Source organism: Lynx rufus, unplaced genomic scaffold (genome assembly GCF_022079265.1).
Source record: "Lynx rufus isolate CCGP_SWC_20201006 ecotype Redwood Valley unplaced genomic scaffold, mLynRuf1.p SCAF_5, whole genome shotgun sequence".
Taxonomy (NCBI): Eukaryota; Metazoa; Chordata; class Mammalia; order Carnivora; family Felidae; genus Lynx; species Lynx rufus.
The window spans coordinates 1,362,253-1,388,272 of NW_025814867.1; the positions used below are offsets into that span (position 1 = coordinate 1,362,253).

At 39.7% G+C, this 26,020-nt stretch overlaps 1 protein-coding gene across 5 annotated transcripts in view; it reads right to left on the reverse strand.

The window, feature by feature from the left end:
• Positions 1 to 26,020, reverse strand: part of SNRK (SNF related kinase) — a 59,570-nt gene that overhangs the window by 24,196 nt on the left and 9,354 nt on the right. For 2 of the 5 annotated variants that reach the window (XM_047100329.1, XM_047100331.1), the window contains exons 2-3: positions 17,578 to 17,703; positions 17,009 to 17,482 (exon numbers count right to left, since the gene is read on the reverse strand). In XM_047100329.1, coding sequence (XP_046956285.1) covers positions 17,009 to 17,482; positions 17,578 to 17,650 — 547 coding nt within the window. In that variant the 5' untranslated portion in view covers positions 17,651 to 17,703. Of the gene's footprint in view, positions 1 to 17,008; positions 17,704 to 23,551; positions 23,970 to 26,020 lie in introns of those variants that run through there. The other 3 variants (XM_047100327.1, XM_047100328.1, XM_047100330.1) reach the window with 2 other exon arrangements.

Sequence of the window (26,020 nt, forward strand, 5' to 3'; positions counted from 1 at the left end):
AAACACAAACAAACAAACAAAAAAATCAGCATGTTATACCTTTCTAGGAATAACAATCAACATACAACCTGATTGGTTCCACATAGGATATGACTTTCAGATTATTCCTCCATATTAAAACTTTAGCTAGAAAGTTCTCTCAAATATAACCGCACATTTCCCAGTTTTTAAGTTAACATTTACTTTTTTCAGATCATGAGAGTAATACATGTTTAATGACAGAAGATTCTATTAGCAGCCTGTAGGAGACTCCCACACACTCATCAACACCACAACCTTTAATATTAGCCTATTGGGCAAAAATATGATAGATTTGGTTTTATTTGTACTGTCCTGATTATTTTTCCCCCATTTCTTCAAGGTATAATTTACATACACTGGAAGTGACCGTTGTTAGTGTGCATTTCTGCTAGTTCTAACAAATGCAGTCATGAGGTCACTGCCACAATCCAGATATGGAGCAGCTCTATCACTCCAGAAGGTTCCCTGTACCTTTACATTCCTCCCCTGTTCCTGGCCCAGCCCCTGGCAACCACAATTCCATTTTCTGCCCCTGGAAGTCTTGCCCATAAATGGAATCCTACAGGATGTAGTCTGCCTTTTTTAACTAATACATTTGAGATTCATCCATGGTGCCGCACATGTCAATAGGTCATCACTTTTTATTGTTCCAATGATCTTCCACTCTGCACAGATGTTTCAAAGCTTATTTCGGTCTGGGGCAACTATGAATAAAATCAATAAAACCATCTGTGTACAGATGCTTGTGCAGACTTAAGTTTTCATTTCTCTTGGGCAAATACCTAGGCAAGGGTGGGCTTCCTAAGCCATATAGTTAAGTGTACATGAGCTTTAAAGGAACTGCCTGATCACTTTTCACGGTGGCGCTAGGCTTTTTACATTCCCATCCTCAAAGTATGAGAATTCCAGTTGTTCCATTCACACCCTTGTAAGCCCTTGGTACTGGCAGTTTAAAAAATCCCACCCATCCTAACAGATGTACTTTTAGTTTGCATTTTCCCTGATGACTAATGATGTGGGGCATCTACACGAGCTTATTATTCTATTATGCCTTCTCTGGTGAATTGTTTGTTTGCATCTTTCGTTCATTTAACATCGAGTTGCCTTTTAATTTACTGAGTTTTGAGAGTTCTTATTTTATATATAACCTCTAGTAATACAGAAAAAAGCTTTATTTTAAAATGGTCATATTGACCGTATTTACATTTCCTGAAAACAGCTTCTAAAGCTTTCTCAAAAAATTACTTGAGTATAGTTGACGTTCATAGTTATATTAGCTTCCAACATAGTGTCCAACATAGTGATTTGACAATTCTATACATTACTCAGTGCTCATCGTGAGAAGGGTAGTCACCATACAACATTATTACAATGTCATTTGTACTTTCCATTTCTGTGACTTACTTGTTTAAATGTATACCTCTTAATTCCTTTTATCTGTTTCACCCCTCCCCCCACGCACCCCACCCCTCTGGCCACTTGTTTTCTGTATTTAAGAGGCTGATTTTTTTGTTCATTTGTTTTGGTTTTCAGATTCCATATGTAAGGGAAACCATATGGTATTTGACTTTCTCTGACTTAATTCACTTAGTATAATACCCTCTACGTCCATCCATGTTGCTGCAAATGGCAAGATCTCCTCTGTTTTTAATGGCTTAGTACTCCATTGTCTGTTGTGTGGATACAAACTACATCTTCTTTATCTATTCATCTATCGATGGACACTAGGTTGCTTCCATATCCTAGCTATTGTAAATCATACTGCAATGAACAGAAGAGTACACAAACCTTTTCAAACTACTGTTTTTTTATTCTTTGGTTAAATACCCAGTAGCAGAATTACTAACTGTATGGCATTTCTATTTTTAATTTTTTTTTTTGAGGAACCACCACACTGTTTTCCACAGTGGGTTCCACCAATTTACTTTCCCACCAACAGTGCACAGGGGTTCCCTTTTCTCCCCATGCTTGCCCAACACTGGTTATTTCTGGTCTTTTTGACACGAGCCATTCTGAGCAGTATGAGGTGATCTCCCATTGCAGTTTTGATGTGCATTTCCCAGATGATTAGTAAGGCTGAGCATCTTTTCACAGGTCTGCTGGCCATCTGTTGGTTCTCTCTGGAAAAATGTCTGTTCAGGTCCTCTGCCCATTTTTTAATTGGACTGTTTGTGTTTCTGGTGTTGAGTTATAGAAGTTCTTTATATATTTTGGATTTATCATTTGCAAATATCTTCTGAGCTCTGAGAATTCTTTATGTATTCTCTATCAAATATGTGACTTCCAAATATTTTGTCCCAATTGGTGTCTTAATAAGATCTTTCAAGAAGCACGAGTTGAGGGGCACCTGGATGGCTCAGTCGGCTAAGTGTCCAACTCTTGATTTCAGCTCAGGTCATGATCTTACAGTTCATGGGATTGAGCTCCACATCGGGCTCTGCACTGACGATGTGGAGCTTGCTTGGGATTCTCTCTCTCCCTCTCTCTCTGACCCTCCCCGGCTGTCTCTCTCTCAAAATAAATAAACATTTTTAAAAAAAGAAGCAGGAGTTCATTTTGGTAAAATCCAATTTATCAAGTTTCTCTTTTATAGATTGTGCTTTTGATGCTCTATCTAAAATAGCTTTGCCTAAGTCAAAGCTACAGAGATCTTCTGTTTTCTTCTAGAACTCTTACAGTCCTATGTTTCACATTTAAGTCTATGATGCACGTTTGAGTTTTTGTAAGTGTATAAGGAATGGATCAAGATTCATTTTTTGCATACGGATATCCAATTGTTCCAGTACATTGTTGAAGACTACTTAGGCTTTGTCCACTAAATTGCTTTAGCACTTCTGCTGAAAAATCAGCTGATCATATGTGTGGGTTTATTTATGGACTATATTCTATTCCACTGATTTATATGTATGCCCTTTTCTTAACACCATATAGTCTTGATTATTGTAGCTTTATACTAAGTCCTGAATACTCCAGTTACTTTTAAGGTTAAACTTTTCCATCTTTATTGGTTATTCACATGACCTTTTAATGAACTCTCTTTTCATTTGTCTTTAGTAGAGTTCCTCATTGATTTGTAAGAGCTCTTTCAATAGTAAGAATAGTAATCATCTATGTTACAAATTATTTCCTTGGTTTGTTTCCTAATTATAATTTCTAAAAAAAATACATGTACAACCATACCATAAACTGGAATCAAACCATATCCATAAACTGGAATCAAATCTATTACCTTTTCCTTATGATTCCTGTTTAGAAAGGCCAAGATCTTATAAATGTTCGCTTTTGGGGGGGGGGGTTGTAATTCGTGTTATACAAATCCTTAATTCACCTGGAATTTATTTTGACACATAACACAGATAGGAATCTGTCATTCCTTCTTCCTTAAATGTTTAACTATTTCCAATACAATTTATTAAATAATTCCTCCTCTGATGCCTTCTGATAATTGAGGAAGTTAAAACTATTAGAGCCTGTTGGCCTACATCACTTAAAATCACCAGCTAAAGAACCATGCTGAGGTACAGCGGTGTCCTTGGGGGAATCGGTCCTTATACTAAAGGGTCACAAAGCAGACACTGATACAAGTACTCAACAAATGTGTGGCACCACTATTTGCCAGGCACTGTGCTAGGTGCTGGGATGTAATCATAATGAGACCTTAGAGGTTGGCAACAAAGGGAGAATGTCCAGGACAGATGACACTATTGCCCTTTGTGTCCCTTGCCACAATTCATCTCTCTTGATTCATTGGCAGGAAAACAATGACCATCTGGCTTATAATTGATGGCTCCATCTTACCTTCCACCTAGGATACCCGTGTTAGAGTTGCTTCCAAGTATGTACCTCACCCTACCTCCAAGAGCCCATAAGCACTGCTAAAGGCTTGGGCTCCATGTAGTAAACAGAGGGACTATCATATTTGGTTTGTTCTCCTCCCAGTTATGAGAAATAACTGATAGACGCCTGCATAACTTTAACGTGTAGAACGATAGTCTGGTTTACGCATGTTGTGAAATGATTTAGTTAACATCCATTATCTCGTTATAGAGACAATAAAAAGAAAAAATAATTTCTCCTTGTGATGAGATTTCTTAGGATCTATTCTCTTAACTCGCCTATATACCACACGACAGTGTGAACTATAGTCATCATGCTGTTCATTGCATCCCCGGTACTTGTTTAATCTTATAACTGGAAGTTTATACTTTTTGAACACCTTTTTCTAATCCCCATCCCTTGCCTCTGGTAACCACACTCTGATCTCTTTCCCTGAGTGTGGGGTTTATTTTGGTTTGGTTTTAGATTTTCACATATATAAGTGAGATCATACAGTATTTATCTGTCTTATCTCACTTAGCACAACATCTGCAAGTCCATATTGTCACAAATGGTAGGATTTCCTAATTTTTTATAGCTGAATAATATCCCATGGTGTGTGTGTATACATATATATACCACAACTCCCTCACCCATTTATCCACTGATGGACACTTAGGGTTGTTTTAATGTCTTGGCTATTGTCAACAATGCCGCTCTGAACATGGGGGTGCAGAGATCTTTTTGAGTTAGTATTTTCATTTCCTTTGGATGTATTCCCAGAGGTGGAATTGTTGAATCATATAGTACTATTTTTAGTTTTCTGAGCAAACTCCAGTTTTTCATATGGTTGTACCAATTTATATTCCAACCAACAGTGCAGAAGGTTTCCCTTTTCTCCACATCCACAACGACATTTGTTATCTCTTGTCTTTCTGATGATGGCCTTTCTAGCAGGCACAAGGGAGTATCTCATTGCGGTTTTAATTTGCATTTCTCTGATGACTAGTGATATTGAACATCTCTTCATGTACCTGTTGGCCATTTATATATCTTCTTTAGAAAAATGTCTATTTAGGATCTTTATCCATTTTTAACTGGATTATTTGGTTTTATTGTTGTTGAGCTGGAGTTATTCTATATATTTTTGATATTAATCGCTTATCAGATACATGGTTTGCAGATATTTTTTTCCCATTCCATAGGTTGTCTTTTCACTTTGTTGGTGGCTTCTTTCCCTGTGCAGAAGCTTCTGTGTTTGACGTATTTTTTATTTTATTGTTTGTGCTTTTAGGTGTCCTATCTGAAGAAATCAAGTCAAGGAGGTTTTTCCCTGTCTCCTTCTAGTTTCATGGCTTCAGGTCGTACATTTAAGTCTTTAATCCCTTTCAAGTCAATTTTTGTGAGTGGTGTTAAGACAGGGGTCAAGTTTCATTCTTCTACATGTGAATATCCAATTTTCTTCAATTTACTGGAGAGACGGTCTTTTCTCCAGTGAAGATTCCAGGCTCCCTTGTCAAACATTAGTTGACCACATATGCTTATTTCTGGACTCTTGATTCTGTTCCATTACTCCATTTGTGTGTTTTTATGCCTGTACCACTGTCTTCACGACTACAGCTTTATAGCATAGCTTGAAATCAGAAAGTATGAGCCTCCTGCTTTGTTCTTCTTTCTCAGGATGTCTTTGGCTATCTTGGGTCTACTGTGGTTCCATATAAATCTTAGGAATGTTCTTCTATTTCTGTAAAAAACGCCATTGGAATCTTAATAGGAATGGGTTTTTGGTAGTATTAACATTTTAACAACATTAATTCTTCCAATCCATAGACAAGGGCTACTTTCCATTTATTTTTGTATCTTTGATTTCTTTCATCATGTCTTATAGTTTTCAAAGTAGAGATCTTTCACCTCCTTGGTTTAATATGTTCCTAAGTGTTTTATTGTTTTTGATGCTACTGTAAATGGGATCAATTTATTTCATTTTCAGAAAAACTGTTAATGGATAGAAATGCTACTGATTTTTGTACATTAATTTTGCATCCTACAATTTTACTGAATTTCTGATTAAGTTCTAAGAGTTTTTTGGGGAGTCTTTAGGATTTTCTCTATATAAAATCATGTCATCAGCAACTAGAGACAGTTTTACTTCATTTCCAATGCTGATGTCTTTTAATTGTTTTTACTGCCTGATTGCTCTAGGTAGGACTTCCAATACTGTGTTAAATAGGAGACAGCGTCTTGTTCTTGATCTTAAATGAAAAGCTCTCAACCTTTTACCACTAAGTATGATGGTGGTGGTGGGCTGGTCATATATGGCCTTTATTATGCTGCGGTACACTGCCTCTACACCCACTGTAAGTTCTTACCACAAATGGATGTTGAATTTTGTCAGATGCTTTTTTCTACATCTATTGAGATGATCATGATTCTCTTCTTTCAATTCTAGTAACAATAATTGATTTGCAAATGTTGAACCATCCTTGCATCCCAGGGATAAATCACACTTGATCATCATGGTGAATCACTTTAATGTGCTACTGAATCCAGTTTGCTAGTATTTCATTGAGAATTTTTGCATCTATATTCATCAGGGATATTGGCCTGTAGTTTTCTCTTCTACAGTGTCCTCTTCTGCCTTCAGTATCAGGAAAATGCTGGCCTCATGAAATCAGTTTGGGAATGTTCCCTCCTCCTTGATTTTTCCAAAGAGTTTGAAAAGGATTGGTATTAATTCTTTAAATGTTTGGTAAAATTAACCAATTGGATTTCTGATTACTGAGTCAATCTCCTTACTAGTAATTGGTCTATTCAAATTTTCTATTTCTTCCTGATTCAGTCTTAGTAGGTTATATGTAGAATTTTCCCATTTCTTCTAGGTTATCCAGTTTGTCAGCATATAGTTATTCATAGCAGCCTTTTTGACCCTCTGTATTTCTGTGGTATCTGTTGTAATAGCTCCTTTTTCATTTATAATTTTGTTGATTTGGGTCTCTCACTCTCTTTTCCTTGATAAAATTAGCTAAGGGCTTGCCAATTTTGTTTATCTTTTCAAAGAACTGACTTTTAGTTTGGTTAATCTTTTCTATTGTTTTTTTTCTGTTCTCTATTTATTTCTGCTCCTTATTATTTTCCTTCCTTCTATGTGGGATCTTTCCTGCTTCTTAATGTAGGCATTTATTGCTACAAACTTCCCACTCAGAACTGCTTTGCTGCATCCCAAGTTCAAGTTTTGCATACCCACAAGTTCTAGTATATTGTGTTTCCATTTTCATTTGTCTTCAGAAACTTTCACTTCCCCTTTAATTTCTTCTTTGATCCATTGGTTGTTCAGGAATATCATGTTTTTTAAGAGTTTTTGGTTATGATTTCATGATTCTTTCTCTTCTTTGCTATCAGTGTGCCAGTCTCTAAGAGGTCTCTAATATTAACTATCTGTAAGTTGAAGGATGAAAATGTGAATTTGCTGAACTTGCTAGAATTTTATGTAAAATTAACCAAATAAGGATCTGAGTGAGACCCTGATGAAAACTACAAACAAAATACATGCAGTTTTACATGGGCTTAGGACAGTCCATTTCAGCATCCTAGGAGACTTTATTTGCTTGCTTCATGGTGCTCTGCTATGGGACAAATCAAGAAATGATCTAAAGAAAGTGATCAATAAATAGTTCTCTAATTGGTAAGAGACGCTGATAGCTAAGGACTCTGAAGTTCAATTCTCTTACGTGAAGTAACACAAGAATGAAGTCTTAGAAGCCTTCCTTAATGATTAAAAAACTGTTCCTTCTAATCCCCTGACAGCAGCTAGAAGAGTCAAAAGTAGAAACAGAACACAACTTCGCTAACTCTTCTTACCTCTGCTGATTAATGAACTCATCTTGATACTGAAGCTGGATAGTAAATCCAAAAAAATTTTATCAAGCTGTTTAACTGACAACTTCAGAGCAACATAGCCCACCCACAAACTAATAACTGAGAACAAAATTAGGACTAATCTAAAACTACTGGGAATCTTCTACTTCTAGGTAGACTGCAATGTGTTGAGCAGACTGAAGGTCCTGCTGTAACAACTAGAAACAAAATGATAACTTGCAGAAATCCGGTTTTCAAGGCCTTGGAAGCAACAGAAATAAATGACCTGAAATTCCAGAATCAGGAAGAGCTCGAAGAGCTGAGGCAGAAATCCAAACGAGAATCACGTGACCTCAGGAATATCAACAGATCACATGCGTTCCTAAAAAAGGTTAAACCAAATCAACTTATACTGTACCTAAAAGAAGAGCTTATGTCTACCAACTTTTTAGAAACCTGAAAAATAGGTAAATTTAGGAAAATACAGCTAGTCTGATGCAAGAACATAAGCTTGCAGTGGACTGACATTCAAAGTCTCATGTAACAATCAACTGGTTTTTGTACACATTAGTCTCCTGAGAATTTGTTAAGCCGGTTTCAGTCCTCTAGAAACTCATTACCACTGAGCACAAAACTGAGAATCACACTTTGGAACTGGGGGATCACACCATCTGAGGGGCTTTCCTGCCATCTACTGGAGCTCCTGATCCACGTTAAGTCTCTTTAAACTGTAACAAGGACCTAAAGTCAACGAAGAGTTGATACATACAAACTGTTCATGACACAAAATGGGTTTAAAAAAAAAATACCAAACACACCAAATACCTACAAATTAAGTCTTCGGCTTTAAAAAACAAAAAGGACACCATATCCCCAACGATCTGATGTTCCTTTTCGGAGAAGCCCTGTCTATAAGCTTACCTCCAGCTTTCCATTACCATCTTCCCAAGTCATAGCTAGGAAATTTAAAACACTATAAGGAAAATGAGAGATTAATGTATAAAACAAGTCAGTCAAGTAGCCAAAGGCGCAAAAATAAGGACACAATTCCACACCTCGATTTTATGTTCCAAAGCTTACTTCAAAACTGCTTCAAAGTTGTGGGCCCATTTTTTACTCAGCCCCACAAGCCTGCAAGATCAGATCTAAAATAAGCTTCATAGCGGTATGTTAGAACATGCTTCAAACCGCAGACCTGCCTCAATGTGCAGAGAGGAGGTGAGTCCAGGACATGTTAATATATAGGCACAAGTCAGGGAAAAGGAGTTCCAGTATGAGCAAGGATATCGGGCGGGCCATGGGGGAGGGGGCACGATTACACTTGGTAAAAAAAAATTTAGCAGAATGTAAGTTTTCATTTCTTTAGTTCGTTTTCTGTAATATTTAACTCATTTAAACAAACATTAGGGCCTGTCATGTTTACCTGGTGACAGGAATGGAACACAGATAAGATATAAACAAACACACAGTTCTCTTTCTCAAGGACCTTACTATTGAGCAAGAGGCACAAGCGAGCCATCTGAAATGAGTGAGGTTTGGCGTCATCCCATCTAATTCCAGTGGGAAAAGGCCATTAGGGCATGTGTCCCCTTCATCTCATCATCCTCTGTTTTTAGCCATCTAACAACCCCCCCCCCCATTATTTTTATCCAACAAACCAGGGCACCTACTCTGTGCCTGGCTGCATCCCAGGCAGAATTTAGACGTATCTACCAAGAGCGTCTCCCTCCACAGTCTTTTTCTCCTACTTGCTGGACAGGGCCCAAACGCTGAGGTCCTTACAGAGTTCTTCTTAGGTTTCAGGGTTTAAAATAATTGCAAATCAAACTTTTATAATATTGTTAGGCGCTGTTCTACACTATAGCGGATATAATTTTTAAAATATCACCATCAGGCCAACCAATAGAAACGAGGTGAGATAAATCAACGTTTTTCTGAAGACGAAGTGGGTTAGACAGAAAATGGGTTAATCGAGGATGATGGGAAGAGGACATTTAAAAACAGCGAGTCCATGTACTGGGATGACGGTCGTGAGGAAGGGCCGGTGCCACAGAACGTCTCGGTTAATTAGCTCGGCTTAGCCCCGCGATGCCCTCTTCCAGGCCCACTCGCCATCTTCCTCCGCCAAAGCCGGCGGCGACGTGTGAAGATCCGGCCGAGGGAAGCCACGGCCCTGGAAAGAAGAAAACCACACGGCCGTGTGTGTGACCGTGACCGTGACCGTCGAAAGCGTTTCCTGAGCAGCTGCTCCGCGAGTCCTGACAACTTCGGGACCCCACAGGCGACTTCCCGATGCGCGGGGACAGTCTCCCCAGAAACGGAGACGCGTCGCCACCAAGTCCCACCAGGCCATTTCGGAGCGAGCCCGAGAGCGCCGTCGAGCACAGCACCTACGTGTCAACACGTGTCACCAGTTTTTAAGAAGACCACGGTGACGTCGCTCAACATCCAGGACTTCGGACTGTGTGGCGACGTATATCGTGACTACCTCGATTCCGAGTTTACCGTGTTGCAAGTGTGCGTTAACGGCTGAATTTTTGTTTTGCGAACGGGTCCTTCTTCAACAGGTTTCTGCGCCTCCCCACAAAAAAGATAAAAAAATACCCAAGTAGATTTGATATTTTCAACTCCCTAAGGGTTTCCTAAGGCTACAACCCGAAGTGAACAGATTTAATTTCTGTATTTCTGTATGGAGATAGTTAACTGTTTTGAGTGGTTGAGAAAGCTCTTCTGAAGTTCCAAGAACCTAACCCGTTACCAAGCAAATCCTTTCACTTGTTTTTATCTAACGTTAAAAACACACACTAAGAAAAATCCCTCCTTTAGAAGTTAACCTATTCCGCGCCTTCCGAAAGTTAACCACCGCCAGAAACACGTGTGAGAGAAACACAAGGGCCAAGGGCCCGGTTTTCCCACGGCGGCCGACATTTCGGCAACTCCCCCGAGGCCAAGCTTCCAAAGGCGCAGAAAGCCCCTCAGGAGGAGAAACGAGGCCGCGCGACCTCTGACCGCCCTTCGGGACAGGCGCCACGGGAACCAGGCGTCTGTGACCCTTCCGCGAAGGCGGCGGCGACAGGTACGCCGGCCCGAAGGCCGACTTCGGGTCCGGCGCCGGGCTAAGCACCAGCGCGTCCTCCTTCCTCGAACCGCCGCCGTCCTCGAGGCGGGAGCCGTCACTACCCTCACTGCACACACGCCGGTAACGGACCGAGAGGCCAGTCGAGGGGGGAGGCGGGGGGCCGAGAGGGTGGCAGGCGGGCAAGAGCCGTCGGGTCAAGGGACGGGAGGCAGAAGGGCCCCGAGGCAGGACTGCGAGCGCAAGGTGACCGACAGCAAGGGGGCGGCATCGCGGGGCCGCGCGGGCCACCGACGGCGCGGCAGTCGCGAGTGAGGAGGACACGCGGGAGCCGACCCTGGGGACCGCGCTGCCGCCCCGAGGACTCCGCTTCCCACAGGGAAGGAACGGGAAGACCTCCGAGGATTCCGAGCGGAGCAGAGACGCGCACTGAAACTTCAAAAGGAACGGGGAAGCAGTTCTTCCCGACGGGCGGGCGGTGACCGCCTGCAGCGGCCGCGTCCCCGGCACGGCGCCCCCTTCCAGCCGGTCCCCGCTGCCAGTGCCGGCTCTTGGCGCCCGAAGACCCGGGGCCTCCTCTCTCCCGAACCGTCAACGTCCGGAAACCGGCGGCCGGCACAAATGACGGGAAGGCGGCCTCCGAAATCCCTGCCTTCTCCCTCCTTCCGAAGACGCACGGAGTCGTCCGGGCGGCCCGGCCCCCGCCTCCTCACGCCAAGAGCCCAAAGACTCGAGGTCGGGCTCGAGGGCGAAAAGCGGGCCAACCGTAACTTCCGGCGTCCATTCCAGCGGCACCTGCGATCACGACGAGCCCTGCACGCGCTGCCCTTCCACACACGCTCTGACAGGGCGGGAGGAAGAGGAGCCCCAGGCCCACGTAAAACCAAGCCAGACCAAACCCGAGTCTCGTCAGTTGGCAGCGGGGGCCCTGAGAAAAGTACCAGGTGCTACAACTCTTCGGACGAAGGACATGGTTTCGAACGAGGCAGCGAGGGAACCTTCCGACCTGCACGAGGCCAGGGGACACCTGACGACAAGCTCTGGGAACGGCAGCGGGAGGGGAACAAGCAGGACGGTCTCCCGGCTCCCAACGGAAAGGCACGGGTGTCCAGCCCGAAGTTCCAGGCGCGGGAACAACATCAGGAAAAATTTCCAAAGGACCTGAAATTTGGTTTTCACTTACTTAGCCCCAAATAAGCACAAGGTGTGATTAAAATGGGGCAGAGGGAGGCCAACGAGAGAAGTTTAAACTCAATCATCAATATCAAAAGAAGAATTTTATGTTCTTGTTAAAAATTTTTGAAACTGAAGAGATTTAAACATTTTTTTTTTCCTGAACACTTATTCCTTAAAGCATATGAGAATTAAAATGTTGGGAGTCTATTTTTCCACTAATAACCTAAAACATTTGATCCTACAATTTTAAACCAGAGGTAGACAAGGCTGGATGCACATCAGAATCTCACAGAAGCTTCCGGATAAGGGCCTCACCCGAGACTATCTGAACCAGAATCTCTAGGGCGGGGCCCTGGCAAGGTTTGCTTGTTTTTGAAAAGTCTGCTCCAGGTGAAATTTACCAGTGGTGAGTAGAGAACCACCAATTTAGATCTTACCACTAGCAAATTATACTAGAAAGTGGCATCAATATATACTTCACTTTATCTGAATCTTATAACACGGTGAGAACAATAAGCACCAGAGCTAAAAATGCAGTAGGGAAGACATTAAAGGACATCTGTCATTTTAATCACATTTTTCAGGCCTCTCGTTAAAAAAAAAAATCAATGGTTGAGTTAGCCTAAAAAACCCCTACGTATGGTACCTATAGATTACACTACCTATATAACATGTCGTGCTCAAGAATCTTTATTACAAATATTAAGTTCTAGAGTAGCTTATTTATATCTCAAAAGATTTTACTCAAAGCACAGAATGGCTCTTCCCTAAATACATAATTATACAACAGTCACACTGTAAAGCCAGCACGTCGTGCATACAGAGCTAATACTGTAAAGTGCTTTTATTTACATAGGGTTCGTGGCGGATCAATTTTTACCTATGATCTCTGAAATAACTGTCATTTGTTTCACAGGCACACGGAACTTCAGAAAGTTTAGGAAAGGAGTTTTTTCTTTTGGTTTTACGTGACAAGTGGTGATGGTATACTCTGTAAAAGGTATCTTTCAGAATATCTGACCTGCACTCGACAGCTGGATTGCGGAAGGTGTGCACCACGTTTCTAAGGATACGTTTTTCACTTCCATACAACTGAACACCGCATGCGGCCGCCTGGGCCCAAGGAGGCAGTGCGGTTCATGCTGGATACGTACCATGTAGGCAGGTTTTATATTTACCTTTTGAAATAAGACGAACAAGATAGTGCTTTAAACAGACCAAACTTACTTCCCTATGCGTAAAAAAGGCACAAATGATCCCTTAAAAATGCATAATCTCAAACTCTACACTCAGGCCTAAACTCTGTGACACAAGCCAAGGTCTTCTAATCTATAATCCATCAGGGCTCACGGTCCAAATGGCAAATTTTAAGAGTAGGTAATAAAAATTTAACCACAGTCTGACTCTGGGAAGAGAAAGTTCAAGTCGGAAAACACAGAAACACTACTAAAGCATCTGTCTCTAATAAATCGTAACTTTGAGCAGGAAAAATGAAACTATACCCCCTCAGATTTGGTGCCCCTTGGGAGGGACTGTAAAAGCAAATACATTAACAGCTTTTCTGGAAGAAATCTGAAATAAAAGCAAGGAGTTATCAACTCACAACAAACTATAATAGCAGATTTAGATAAACCAAAGAGAAAATTTCTGATTTATGCCCTTCTGGACTAACTTCAAAGTTCTATCACAAAGGTATTACACCTTAGGTTGTACAATGTGTACAGTAAGGACTGATTTTTTTTAAAAGTTTTCAAAGAAAATATTTACACATTATTATACACATGATGCTACAATCACAGTTCTGGTGGCTGCCCATTTCCCAAATTGTCTAAAAAAGACTCTTGTAGGAGGGAGTATGTGGACCTATTTCTTCATGGCGCTAAAGCAGAGGAAGGAACAGGCTGTCCCGAGTACATTCAATGTGGCTTCTAGTTAAACCACAACTCTTGGCTTGAATGTGCCACGCAAGATTTCCAAAAACTGGTATACTGCACACTCTATAAGTAGCACATAAATTAACAGTCAAGAATATCTCAGTTTATGTTTTACTAATCCACTTTTTCACAAGATAAGGCAATGCTTTTCAGATAGACCGGCTAGTCACTTTTAAATTCACACTGGATTTTGAAATGTTCTTTGCATGTACTAAGTTAGGTCAAAAAAAGGAATAATTAAAGATGCTTAGCACCACAATTTTAAGATATGCCCAGAGTCTTCATCTGCTCTTAAAGCATTATTGAACCAGAAAAAGTATATATTAAGTAATAAAAGCAAACTAAAAATCTGTAAAAGGTACCACAAACTACATATAGTTCTTGTTCGCAGGTCAGAGGGAATGATATGATACTGACTAACTCTGAACATTAAGGGCAGACGCCAATACATCCTAAAACAAAATGACAAAATAGAATCTATGGCAATAAGCACAGTTACATATTGATAAAAGGTATAGGTCATTATGCAAAATAAATTATAGAAATTTACATACTTTACACAGCTAGAAAATAACATATAAAAGCAAAAACTGATTAAAATACAAAATTCAGATTAGAGTAGGGAACTAGTATAATTCTCTCAGAATATAACATCAGAATAAAAACCTGACACAGAGGAACAAATTATACAATTAGCAACTTTAATTATGTACAAAAACTTTGTATATGCTAAAAATAGTCACCAAAAATCACTATGTATTAAGCCACACAGAAAATCTAAAAATACTCCCCAAAGCAAAAACCAGTAAGGTTGCAATGTAGACTACTGACTGCCATGTACTAAAATTAGAAGTTAAAAACCAAACAGCTAAAAAGAAACATAAATCTATCTACTTTGAATTAAAAAAGAAAAAAAGAACCTCTGGGTTAAGTAAGAAATAAAACAGTAAAGATAAACTTCAGCAATGAAAAACAATGACCAGAGAGTGAAATCCTCAGGATGTTACCAGAGATTGCAGGAGAGAGCAACACACAACCTTAAATGTTAGAAATCAGAACAATGAAGAAAAAAAGCTTTCAACTGAAGACAGTAGAAAAGAAAACAAAGGGAAACTGAAAGATCATGGAAAAAATTAGTAACAACAAAAGAAAAAGTAATGACATAGAAAACAAGTGCAGTTGTAGGCATCCTCCCACTTTCCTTTTCCTTTTTAAAAACTTTTTAAAAGTTTTTTTAAGGCAACATTGAAGATATAAGAAAAAAAACAAGAAAATTATAGTGAATACCTGTGTACCCACCATCCAAATTAGAAAATAAACATCACCAATATAGATAAAACCTTCTAGATATGCCTGCCCCTCGTGTAACCTCATGCATTCTTCAGAGCTTTACTACATGTGCATGCACCCCTGAACAGTACATAATACTGCTTCATATGTTTTAAACTTTGATATAAACGTTGTAATACTATCAGTATTCTTACGAATTTGCTTTTCTTAAATGTTTGTGAACTACAGCCATGATGACATCCATGGTTCATTAATCTTCACCAATATATAGAATTCCATCACATGAATATCAAACAATGTATTCCCCTGCTGATGAATACTCAATAATGCTGTTAAAAACATTCTCTGAAAATCTGTGTACATGAGTGAGAGCATCTCTAAGGGTGTGTACACAGGAAGAGAAGTGCTGGGTCTCAGGATTGTGTACTTCTTTAACTTTAGTAGATAATTGTCTTCTACGCAGTACTAGTTAGATTTCCTGAAGATCTATAGTGTTATCTACACTTGGTTTTGTCTGACATTAGTTTTTCCCAATGTGAAAAGTATGGATAGTATCTTATCAGGCTTTTATTTTCCCTGATTATTACTGAGGTTGAACATCATCATTTCCATGTTCAGACATTTATGCTTCCTCTTCTGTAAATTCTTGGCTTCATTTTCTGACGAGACCTGCTCCATTAACCAAAAATCTCTGACTCAAATATCCTAATGAAAGGTTTCGGTGAAGCCTTGTTATCTGCGTTGGGCAGGAACCATTCAACAACCCTTTCTTTTACAGGACACAGAAATCTAAGACGAAAAGCAGTATTTTGGTGTACAGAATATTCAGTATAAAATTGGTACTCTTCAATGTGTGCCTTTAATCTTCCATAACCTGCATTTCAAATGATCAGAATGCAAACGGAAGACTCCTAAGAATGGGATATCATGTACATGTAATATTAGAGCATTATTATTCCAAGATTAAACTAAACATTGTAAAAGCTGACCACACCTTCAGCTTAACGACTTGTTAAAAATTAAGAATAAATTCCTAAATTCCTACATGACTTTCAAAGCAGATACAATCCCAAAGGGACAACATTGCCACAAGATGAAAAGGAGCAAACACTTCCACCCGGAATAGATAACTCAGGACAAGAGAGAACACAACGTTTTGGAGTGAAGAGAGGGTAGCTGGCAATGCAAAGGGCTACCAAAATTCTGGAATCCACCATAGAGCAGATGTCTGTATGTCAATTTCCTGTCCTATACAATGAAACAGACAATAACCACCACACTGGTCGCTGTGAAAAGTAAACACGGTAACACAGGATACAATACCTCTATCTGATTCAATTCTACTCTATGGATGAGGAAATGAAGCAGAGAGAGATCAAGTACACTCTTCAAGATCACAATTAATAAAAGATCCCCATGCCCAAATTCTTCATAATGTACTGTAGCATTCACAGTACTTTTCCAATATGAGTCTCAATGAGTGTTAAAGGATATGTCCAGGAAGGAGCAGACTAGGGGGACTACCAGAAGGATCTAAGAAGATAGGAAATGTACTCAGACGTTCAAAAGAATTACAGTGAGCAGGTGATGGTTACCTTAAATGAGAACTTACTCATTTTTCTCTGTGCTGACAAATATACTTAGATGTTTGCCACATAAGGGGTAAAACTAACTGCCAGCTTTAGGAATACACGGCATTCATGAAACCCAATCTGTTAATTAAGACACATTTAAGAAAGTCCCTTAAGAAATTATTTTCAGATAAACAGCAACCAATTTGACCAACTATTCTCTAGCTGGTGGAATTCAAGTGGGCAAATATTGAAGGAAGGTTACCTACCTACTGCGGGTGCATCGTATTCATCACCAAGCAGAATTTCTGGAGCAGAATACGCAAGAGATCCACAGCTTGTTGTGAGCTTCTTCCCTGGTTGAAATTTGTTGCTGAAACCAAAGTCTGTCAACTTTACAAGACCTTGTTTTTCGAAGAAGACTACATTCTCTGGTTTTAAGTCTCTGTGAACCACATGGAGTTTATGGCAATAAGATATAGCATGAACGATCTGAGCAAAGTACTTCTTGGCCAAATCTTCATTAAGTCCCTCTTCGTGTTTCATTATGTAATCGAACATATCTCCTCCATCTCCAAGTTCCAGAATAAGATAGAGTTTGGTCTGGGTGTCAATAACTTCATAAAGGCGTACAATGTTGGGATGCTGCACTAGTTTCATGCATCTCACTTCTTGGAAAAGATGACCGGTGGCTAGAGTGTCCAATTTTGTCTTGTCAATAACTTTGACTGCTACTTTTTCACCTGTAAAGACATGCCTGGCAAGTTTAACCACTGCAAAATGACCTCGACCCAAGGTTTTATCCAGATCATATAATCCAGCAATCTTTCCATCATACCCTCGCTTGAATCCTGCCATGCTGGTCCAACAGAAGAAAAAATATATAGACTGTTCAAAATGGATCTTCTCATATAAGAATATTTGGTGAAAATAAGGAATTCATTTTCAGTGTCGCCACGGACATCTACAAAATAAGAGAAGAAACAAAATTAAGTTTCTGTAGCTTTTCCTTTTATAGTTTCCTTACTTTTTTTTTTTTTTTAAGAGAAGCCTGAAGTAAATAAATTGAGACATAAAATGAGTAAGGGCCATATAACAACCTGTTTATATATTTTGGGTTTATATTACAAAGGCTGAGAATTTAAATACCATATTAAATTTTGCAAACTGAAAAAAAAAAAACTGACTTGTTGAAACAAGTTTTTGGGGGCGCCTGGGTGGCGCAGTCGGTTAAGCGTCCGACTTCAGCCAGGTCACGATCTCGCGGTCCGTGAGTTTGAGCCCCGCGTCGGGCTCCGGGCTGATGGCTCGGAGCCTGGAGCCTGTTTCCGATTCTGTGTCTCCCTCTGTCTCTGCCCCTCCCCCGTTCATGCTCTGTCTCTCTCTGTCCCAAAGATAAATAAACATTGAAAAAAAAATTTTTAAAAAAAATAAAAAAATAAAAAAAAAAAAGAAACAAGTTTTTGGTGATGTCAGAAATAAGAAACCTGGCAAGTTTGATAAACTATGTTTAAAAAAAAATTTTCCCCCAAAGTAATTTCAATTAGTGTCTTAAAAAACAAGGCAAGAATTGACAAAAGGGAAAACAGAATAAACATTTGGACAGAAACCCAACAACTTTTTCCTGTTATTTCAAAACTAGCACTATTTCCTGTAAGTACCAAAAAAAATCCCTTTAGTGAAGCCTCCTCTAGTTAGAATTCCAGCTGGAATTCCCTTCCCTTCTCCGTTATCTCCACAGCAGCTTGGACACCACCAGCCCATGAGGTCTTATTCTACAGATTTTCGTATACACCATTTCCCTCCTAAGACCGTAAGGTTCTTGAGAACTCTAAGGTTCTATTTTTTTCCTTCTACCCTCCCCTCCCCTAAACAGTGTTTTGCATATAACAGGTAGTCAATATTTTGTTACATTTTGAAATTCAACTTCTTTCCAAAATGTTTACATGCCAATTGTTTGCTCTGTGTCACTAGTGCCTAGAACGGCAACTGACACACAGTAGGTGCTTAATAAATGTTTGCTGACTGGTACTCGCTCTTTGCACTTATCAGTTATGCCTCTATTACAGTCTTCACACTGTCAAACCAAACTCACCACAATCTGTTTATAGTTCAAAAACAAACAAGCATGCATTTTTTTTAATTTTTTTTTTTTAACGTTTATTTATTACTGAGAGACAGAGAGAGACAGAGAGAGACAGAGCATGAGCAGGGGAGGGGCAGAGAGAGGAGGAGACACAGAATCCGAAGCAGGCTCCAGGATCTGAGCTGTCAGCACAGAGCCCGACGTGGAGCTCGGACTCACAAACCGGGAGATCAAGACCTGAGTCGAAGTCGGATGCTTAACTGACTGAGCTACCCAGGCACCCCAAACAAGGATGCATTCTTAAACCATCTTAAAGATCCTTTGGTTTTAAAGACCATATCTCACATGGCATTTAAAATTCTAAACCTTTATTATGTAAACTCTAAATACAGAAATCAACTCTTATAAATGACCTTCAGAAAAACAAATGTATAAAATCATACAAATTAAGACATCACTTTAAATCTCACAAATTCAACTCCCACTATTATTTTTTCTGACCAAAATTTAATAGAATTATTATAAAATCCAATGAGGAATACAACCATCTCCCAAGACCAGCTCTCTCCCATGAGTGCATACAACCCTTCCCTTCTGCAAAGTCTCTTCTAATGCTCCCAGTATATACTTTCATGTTTCCAGTTGTTTTATTAAGAACAGTAGTTACATCATTTACTCCCACTTAGATGAAAACATCCCAAAAAAGTAAATCGTACATAGAACAAGGTGTTTTTTAAAAAGCACTAGCATTACATTCTTTCAATCTCATTTTTGCTCAAAAGAACAGAAGAAAAGCGAACATTAAAAACCTATTATACGTATTTGTGTAAAATGAATCAAACTGCTGCAACTATGATTCAAACTGTTCTTATTTCAAAGCCCACGCTCTTTATAAACATTTAATCACACTAAATGATGTTGTGCTTAGGGTAGTATCTGGAGAGTTAAAGTACCAACTATAAAAGAGGCATAAAGTCATTCCCACATGCAAACTGAAATTATCTGAAACACCTATCTGAAGCCACCCTCAAATATCTATATTAGCTGTTAGTATGTTTATTAATATGGTTTTTATATTTTAGTAATTACCATAATAATAAATATAAGTTACCACTTACTGAGTAAGTATAATATCTCACTCATATACCAAACTCTTTACATCATCCTCATTTAATCCTTACGACTGCCCTCAGAGATAGGGATTATTAGCCCCATTTTGAGGCACAGAAATGGTCACTTGGCACAGGCTACCAGGTCCGTATGTAAGACTAGGATTCAAACCCAAGACCCCCTGACATCAAAATCTGTGCTTTTAACCACTATCTACACTGTTTCTGCAATCTAAATGATTAATCCCATTTATTCTATAAAGATTTTTAAAATAAGAAACCAACAGTACTACACACAGGTGTTGGAGAAAAAGCAAATTTCTTCTACACTGTGTATTATCTTGTCATATAAGCTAATAATTTTAATGACAAGATTAACAGGAAAATCCAAGTGGAAAGATGTTGTTTTATTTGGACAGTAGTTCCCCCAAAGAAAGTTTAATTCAGGCATATTTAATTTTCAAAAATAGCAACTCTAAGCTAACTCCAGGGGGCAGAAAACTATCTTTGTATCTTTAATTTTGATTAATTATAAGGGCAGTAATTATTCTTAAAGTTCTACCTCAGTCTATTAAGTCACAAGCTGGCAAATGCAACTTAAGCTTTCAAAACAACTTTTAGGCTGCCTCAAGTGATATAATATTTGTTTTTCTCATCCCTTTAGTTTAGATGTATTCTTGTTAAATGGCATATAAATCAGATTTTAGAAATAAATCTGAATTTAAATTAAATTTTAATTAAATTAATTAGGTCATTCACTTTGTCTTGTTACAAAAGTAGTAAATGTGTATGTAAATGAGGGGGAAAAAAGTAGTTTTTCAGGGTCTCGGACACCCAGAAACAATGACAACACTCTGCAGTTTCTCTTCCCAGAACTGTGCCAGCAAAAGGGTACAATGAAAATAGTTTTTAATCCACTAGCAAGTTCATGGGAAAGAATCTAACAGGGTCTCTTCATGATGAGGCTACCTTGCAGTGAAAGAATAATCATTTTCACTACCAAGGAATTTACTCTTTTTGTACTTCGTTTCGTACCCACAGTGTCTATGAAACCACAGCGGTTTACCAAAAACCAGGACATTATGATTAACTGAAGGTCGAAAGGAAAAACATCCTCGTTACTGATCATCTCTTTAAGTACTAGCCTACTGTGCAACCCTACCATCAAGTACATTTTGTGTTCGCACAGGAAGTAACTACATTGTTTTTCGATCTTTGAGGACCTTGCAGGGCCTGAAAGTCATGCTGAACATCAACGTGAATGTTAAGAGGTGGCTTATACAGAGTGCAGGTGCCTCTGGTGGCTCCAGGACATACCCTACAAACCGCATACCGAATAACCCTTGTTACCACTGTGTTTTGTTAGTTGCTTCTTTTTCCTAAAGGAAAACACAGAAGGCGATTTTAGTTTAGTTCTATTTGTTTTAACTTTGCTTAGAGTCAAAACACACATTCTAAGGCTGGATCCAGACAGACATAAAAATGGCAAATTTGTCTTTAGTGACCCAGCATCCCAGGATCTTTCTCCCCTCTGTGAATGACAACCCATTCAAAGAATCTTGAGGAAACAGAAATTTAACAGTGAACACATAAACAGAGATTGTTCCAGGCGGCCAGGTCAGACAGATTCTACTAGAAGGAGGAGGAAGTAATAATAATAAACAGTGAATTCACCATTTTCTAAATGCTTCCCGGGTAACAGGCTCCAAATCCACACTTCCCGGAATCGAAACCAAGAGCCTGCAAGCTAGGCGCAATGAGGCTTGACTTGCCAGTAAGCGGCAGGAGGCAGCTCCAATCCTGCCCAGCCCGGTTTCCAAGCCCAGCCTGCGGCAGGAGCCCCTGGCGGATCACGAAACACTCACTCCAACAGCCAAAGAGGGCGACCTTCACAACATACAATCTTCTAGCAGGCCAGCAGAAATCAATTATAATGCCAGCACCCGGGAACACACAAAACACCTTCACACGGAGGCTTTCCATTCGATAGGAAAAAAGAAACTGTCACTACGAACACAGGGCACTGATAGCTGAGGCGGTGGCATACTGGCGGAGGCGCCTCACGGTACTCTCCACAACACTGAAATATCCCACAAATACTGAAAGGCCTAAGCATTCACACTAGGCCAAGGCGATTTACACAACACACCGAAGGTGAGAATCCAGGTAACCCTCAAGCTCACACACAGGGCCTCGTCGAGAGACAGGTGAACCCTGGAACGCTTACCTGCTCCTTCAGCTCCAAGAAGGATACGGCAGCTCCTGCCATTACCCTTGCCTCCCTCTCTCCACCAGCCCGTCTCATCCAGCCTCTAGGCAAGGCAGTGTGGTAGTCCAGTGTGGCCGAACACTGGTTCGGAGCGCCGAGGACTGGATCTGAAACCCAGCTCCCCTATCAGTAGCCATGGGCCCTGAACAAAAGCAGACCTCCCTGTATGATCAGTTTCCCCAGTAGGAAATGTTAGTAGTAAGAGTACAAGTTCACAGGTTGTGGGGAGAATTAAATGAGTTGGTACAGGAAAAAGGTTTGCAATTAAGCCTGACACAGAGGAAGCAGTGAACACTAGCTACCACCACCACCACCGTTATTAAAACGATGGTGTTCTCCTTCGTCCAAATAGAAATTCTTTTACTGTTCCACCCTACCGCGAGAGAATGAATTTACAGAGCTGTCCAGTTTCCTAAAACATATTAAACTGAAAATGATGGATGTAAGACTGTAATGCAAAGAAAATAATATCTCTAGTTGGGCATCAAAGCCTGATAATTTTTCCAAAAAAATCCCACAAAATCTAAGTATTGGCTTTTGAAATATCAAGAGGACCTTCTTTCAAGTCTACCCTTTCAAAAAGAACTAAATGTTCCTTTACATTTTTTTCCCCGAAAGTAATATATTCTTACAGAGAATCTAGAACATATAGACTAGGAAGCAGCAGGAAGAATTAAAAGGCATCGTAGTTCTACCACTGAAGATCAGCGCCATTAACATTTTGGCAATCTTTCTGCAAATATTTATACAGTTTCTTCTTTGTTTTCAAAGGTGTGATCATTCTACACATAACTTTATATCTTGGAGCCTACTTTTTTCACTTGACATAGCACTTTCCTTTTAATATTTTGCTTCAATTATGAAGTTATGAAAGAAATATCTGTACAATATAGGGAAAAATACAATTAGAACATATAAACTGACAAAAAGAATTTCTTTTTACAAATCATCCAATTTTCTACTGTCTGAGACAATCTACTGTTAGCAGTTTGGTACAAAGCCGTTCAAATTATTTTCTAAGTATAATATATGCCAAGGAACAAATTTTTTTTATAAAATGGAATAATACAGACAGACACAAAGAGAGAGAGAGGTTTACAACCATCTTAAAAGTATTTCTCTCTACAAGTTGATACAAATTCACTTTAGAAAATTTGGAAAATGCAGAGAAGCACAATATAGGAAGAAAAAAATCACCTTATACTTTCTTTTTTTAATTTAATTTTTTTTAAGTTTATCTTGAGAGAAAGAGCGAGAGAGCAGGGGAGGTGCAGAAAGAGAGGGAGAGAGAGAATCCTAATCAGGTTCCACACCGCCAGCACAGAGCCCAACACAGGCTCAAACTCGCCGTGAGATCATGACCTGAGCCGAAACCAAGAGTCGGACGCTTAACCGACTGAACCACCCAGGCGCCCCCATTCACCTCATACTTTCATCCAGGATGACCTCTCTTCATCTTTGAGTATATGTTCTTCATACCTATGCTTCTTACAAAGCTAAGATACTAGATGTGAAGTCTCGCAACTTCTTCCTCTACTTCACATGATGAATATTTTCCCACTGCACTCAATTCTTCTACGTCAATATTTTTAACGACTACACAATACAGATGGTATCTTTTAAGACAGCAAGACCACTAAGTGAGGCCCTTCTAAAGCGGTCTTGCTTAGCGTATGCTTCCACGTGCACAGAACTGGGTTGGACCAGAATAAAACAGGCCAACTAGCCTCAGAGCGTTTCTAATATGGAAATTCACGTTTGAGAAACAACTACCAGTACATGTTGCAAGAATACACTGACGTTCTCCCAGCTAAAGAGAAGCAAACTGAAGTGTGCGGGTGTGGCTGGAGAAGAGGAAGGAAGTGTGGGTGGCCCTGCACACATTTTGCAAGCTGCTGAAAACAGTTGTAGAACCAGCCTCTGTTAAACCTACTGTCATTTGGAAGTCACCCCGTTTTGCTGGTCAAATTCACTTTCAGACTGGAGATTTGCATGGACATCACCACCACTACAGTGTGGTCTGTAAGTCAAACAGATACACGGACACACTACTCACACCTCCCCCCACCAGGAGAGGGGAGGACAAACAGCACACTGAACACCGCCACCCATGGCATAAGCAGGGGAGTGGAAATGAAAGGGCCACATGCGTGAATTAGGCTACTTCTACTGCCTCTCCGCATTTTACTTGGGATATTGTAAATTTCCTCCTAAAAGCAGACCACCAGCAGTTACATGCACAAAAACCTCCCAAATTAAATGCTTAAAAAAAAAAAAAAAAAAATCCGTACCAATGCTCTCCCTCTAATACAGATAACTGAAAGATGAGTTTTGCAAAGCCACACTAAAACTGCATTTAAGCTTGTTACATACGAAAATCATCTGGTATCTTTCATAGATACCAAAAATGAAAACTATAATTTTTCCTCATGGAAAATACTAGGCTAACCTGTATGTTTATAGAAAAATTAACGTAAGTGGAGAACTGACTCTCGATGAGTACTACCACACTGATCTTACTGCTAAAATTTCAAAGGTACCCGTAACAAAAATGGCATAGGCTGAAGAGAAGAGAGTAGACTAAATCCTCTGAGAATATCAGTAACCCCCAGGTCAAGCAAAATAAACACAACTCTACACGCAGTTGCCACCGCTGTTCCGTTTATCCAAAGTAAACAATATTCCACATTTCTAGAATAGCGCTCCTCCTCCTGGGAGTTACCAATATAAGCCATAAATCAAAGATGAAGAAATCACAAATAGGTCAAGTGGTCCTTAGTTACGAGTTTTTCACTGATCAGCTTGATATTACCACATGGTTCTCATGTAGCATTATGTGGTCACCAGTCTGCACTCACCGGATGGACTCGACATAGAACTATAAATTCAAAGGTTAAGTTATTTATTATCAGAAATGTCCAAGTAGGCAAAATTATACCTCCAAATGTGTAGGAAAGTATTTTCCAAGGGAAGGTAACCGCCTACTATTCTGCAAGTTTTCTTCCAAGTGGTCACTTTTAACGGACACCTCGGGGCAACTGAGGTGACTAGGACCGGCAGGCTAAAAGGACTGCTCCGCTCTTCAGGCAGTGACTGGGTCACCAGTGCAGATCGATCTCAGGAAGCACTGACTCACGTAATTTTACTTTCCCTAAGTGAAACAAGCAATGGTCCAGGATACATCAAGGAATTTTAATGTATCCAGTAGTCAGGCAATTTATTAACTGATGTAGAGTAGTACTAACTATTTGCAAAGAGAAAGGGGTTAACATTCAAGCCACAAAACTCGGACCAGCAGTGCAGATAGTAAGTTCCAAATTCCGAAACAGAATCTGCCTCTTGTTCAAATGATGAAAAATGCTAAGTGTGTCACCACTTCTGGTGACAGCCTGGTATAAAAGTGCTCACATAACACATAGTGACTTAAGCGAAAGCTGGTATGTAAAAGTTACTCCAAAATAAATAAAGGCAACTCACAATTACTCCTTGTTGCCAGGAAAACAATGAAAGTGGAAGCTGGGAGAATTTAAAAACTTAGTAATCTAAATCTCTCCTCCAAATTTTTATTAATGCTGTCAAAATCCTGCCATCTTTTTCTTACCTTGCTGATATCATGATGAAGATGCTCATTAAAAAAAAAAAATGGTCAAAAAAGAATACTGGAACAGAAAAAAGTAAACTAATCTATAAACAAAAATACTGGTATCTAACATTTCACTTACTTTTGCTTAAAAGACTTAATCATTTGAAGGGCGCCTGGGTGGCTCAATCATTTCAGTATCCGCTTCGGCTCAGGTCATGACCTCGCAGTTCATGG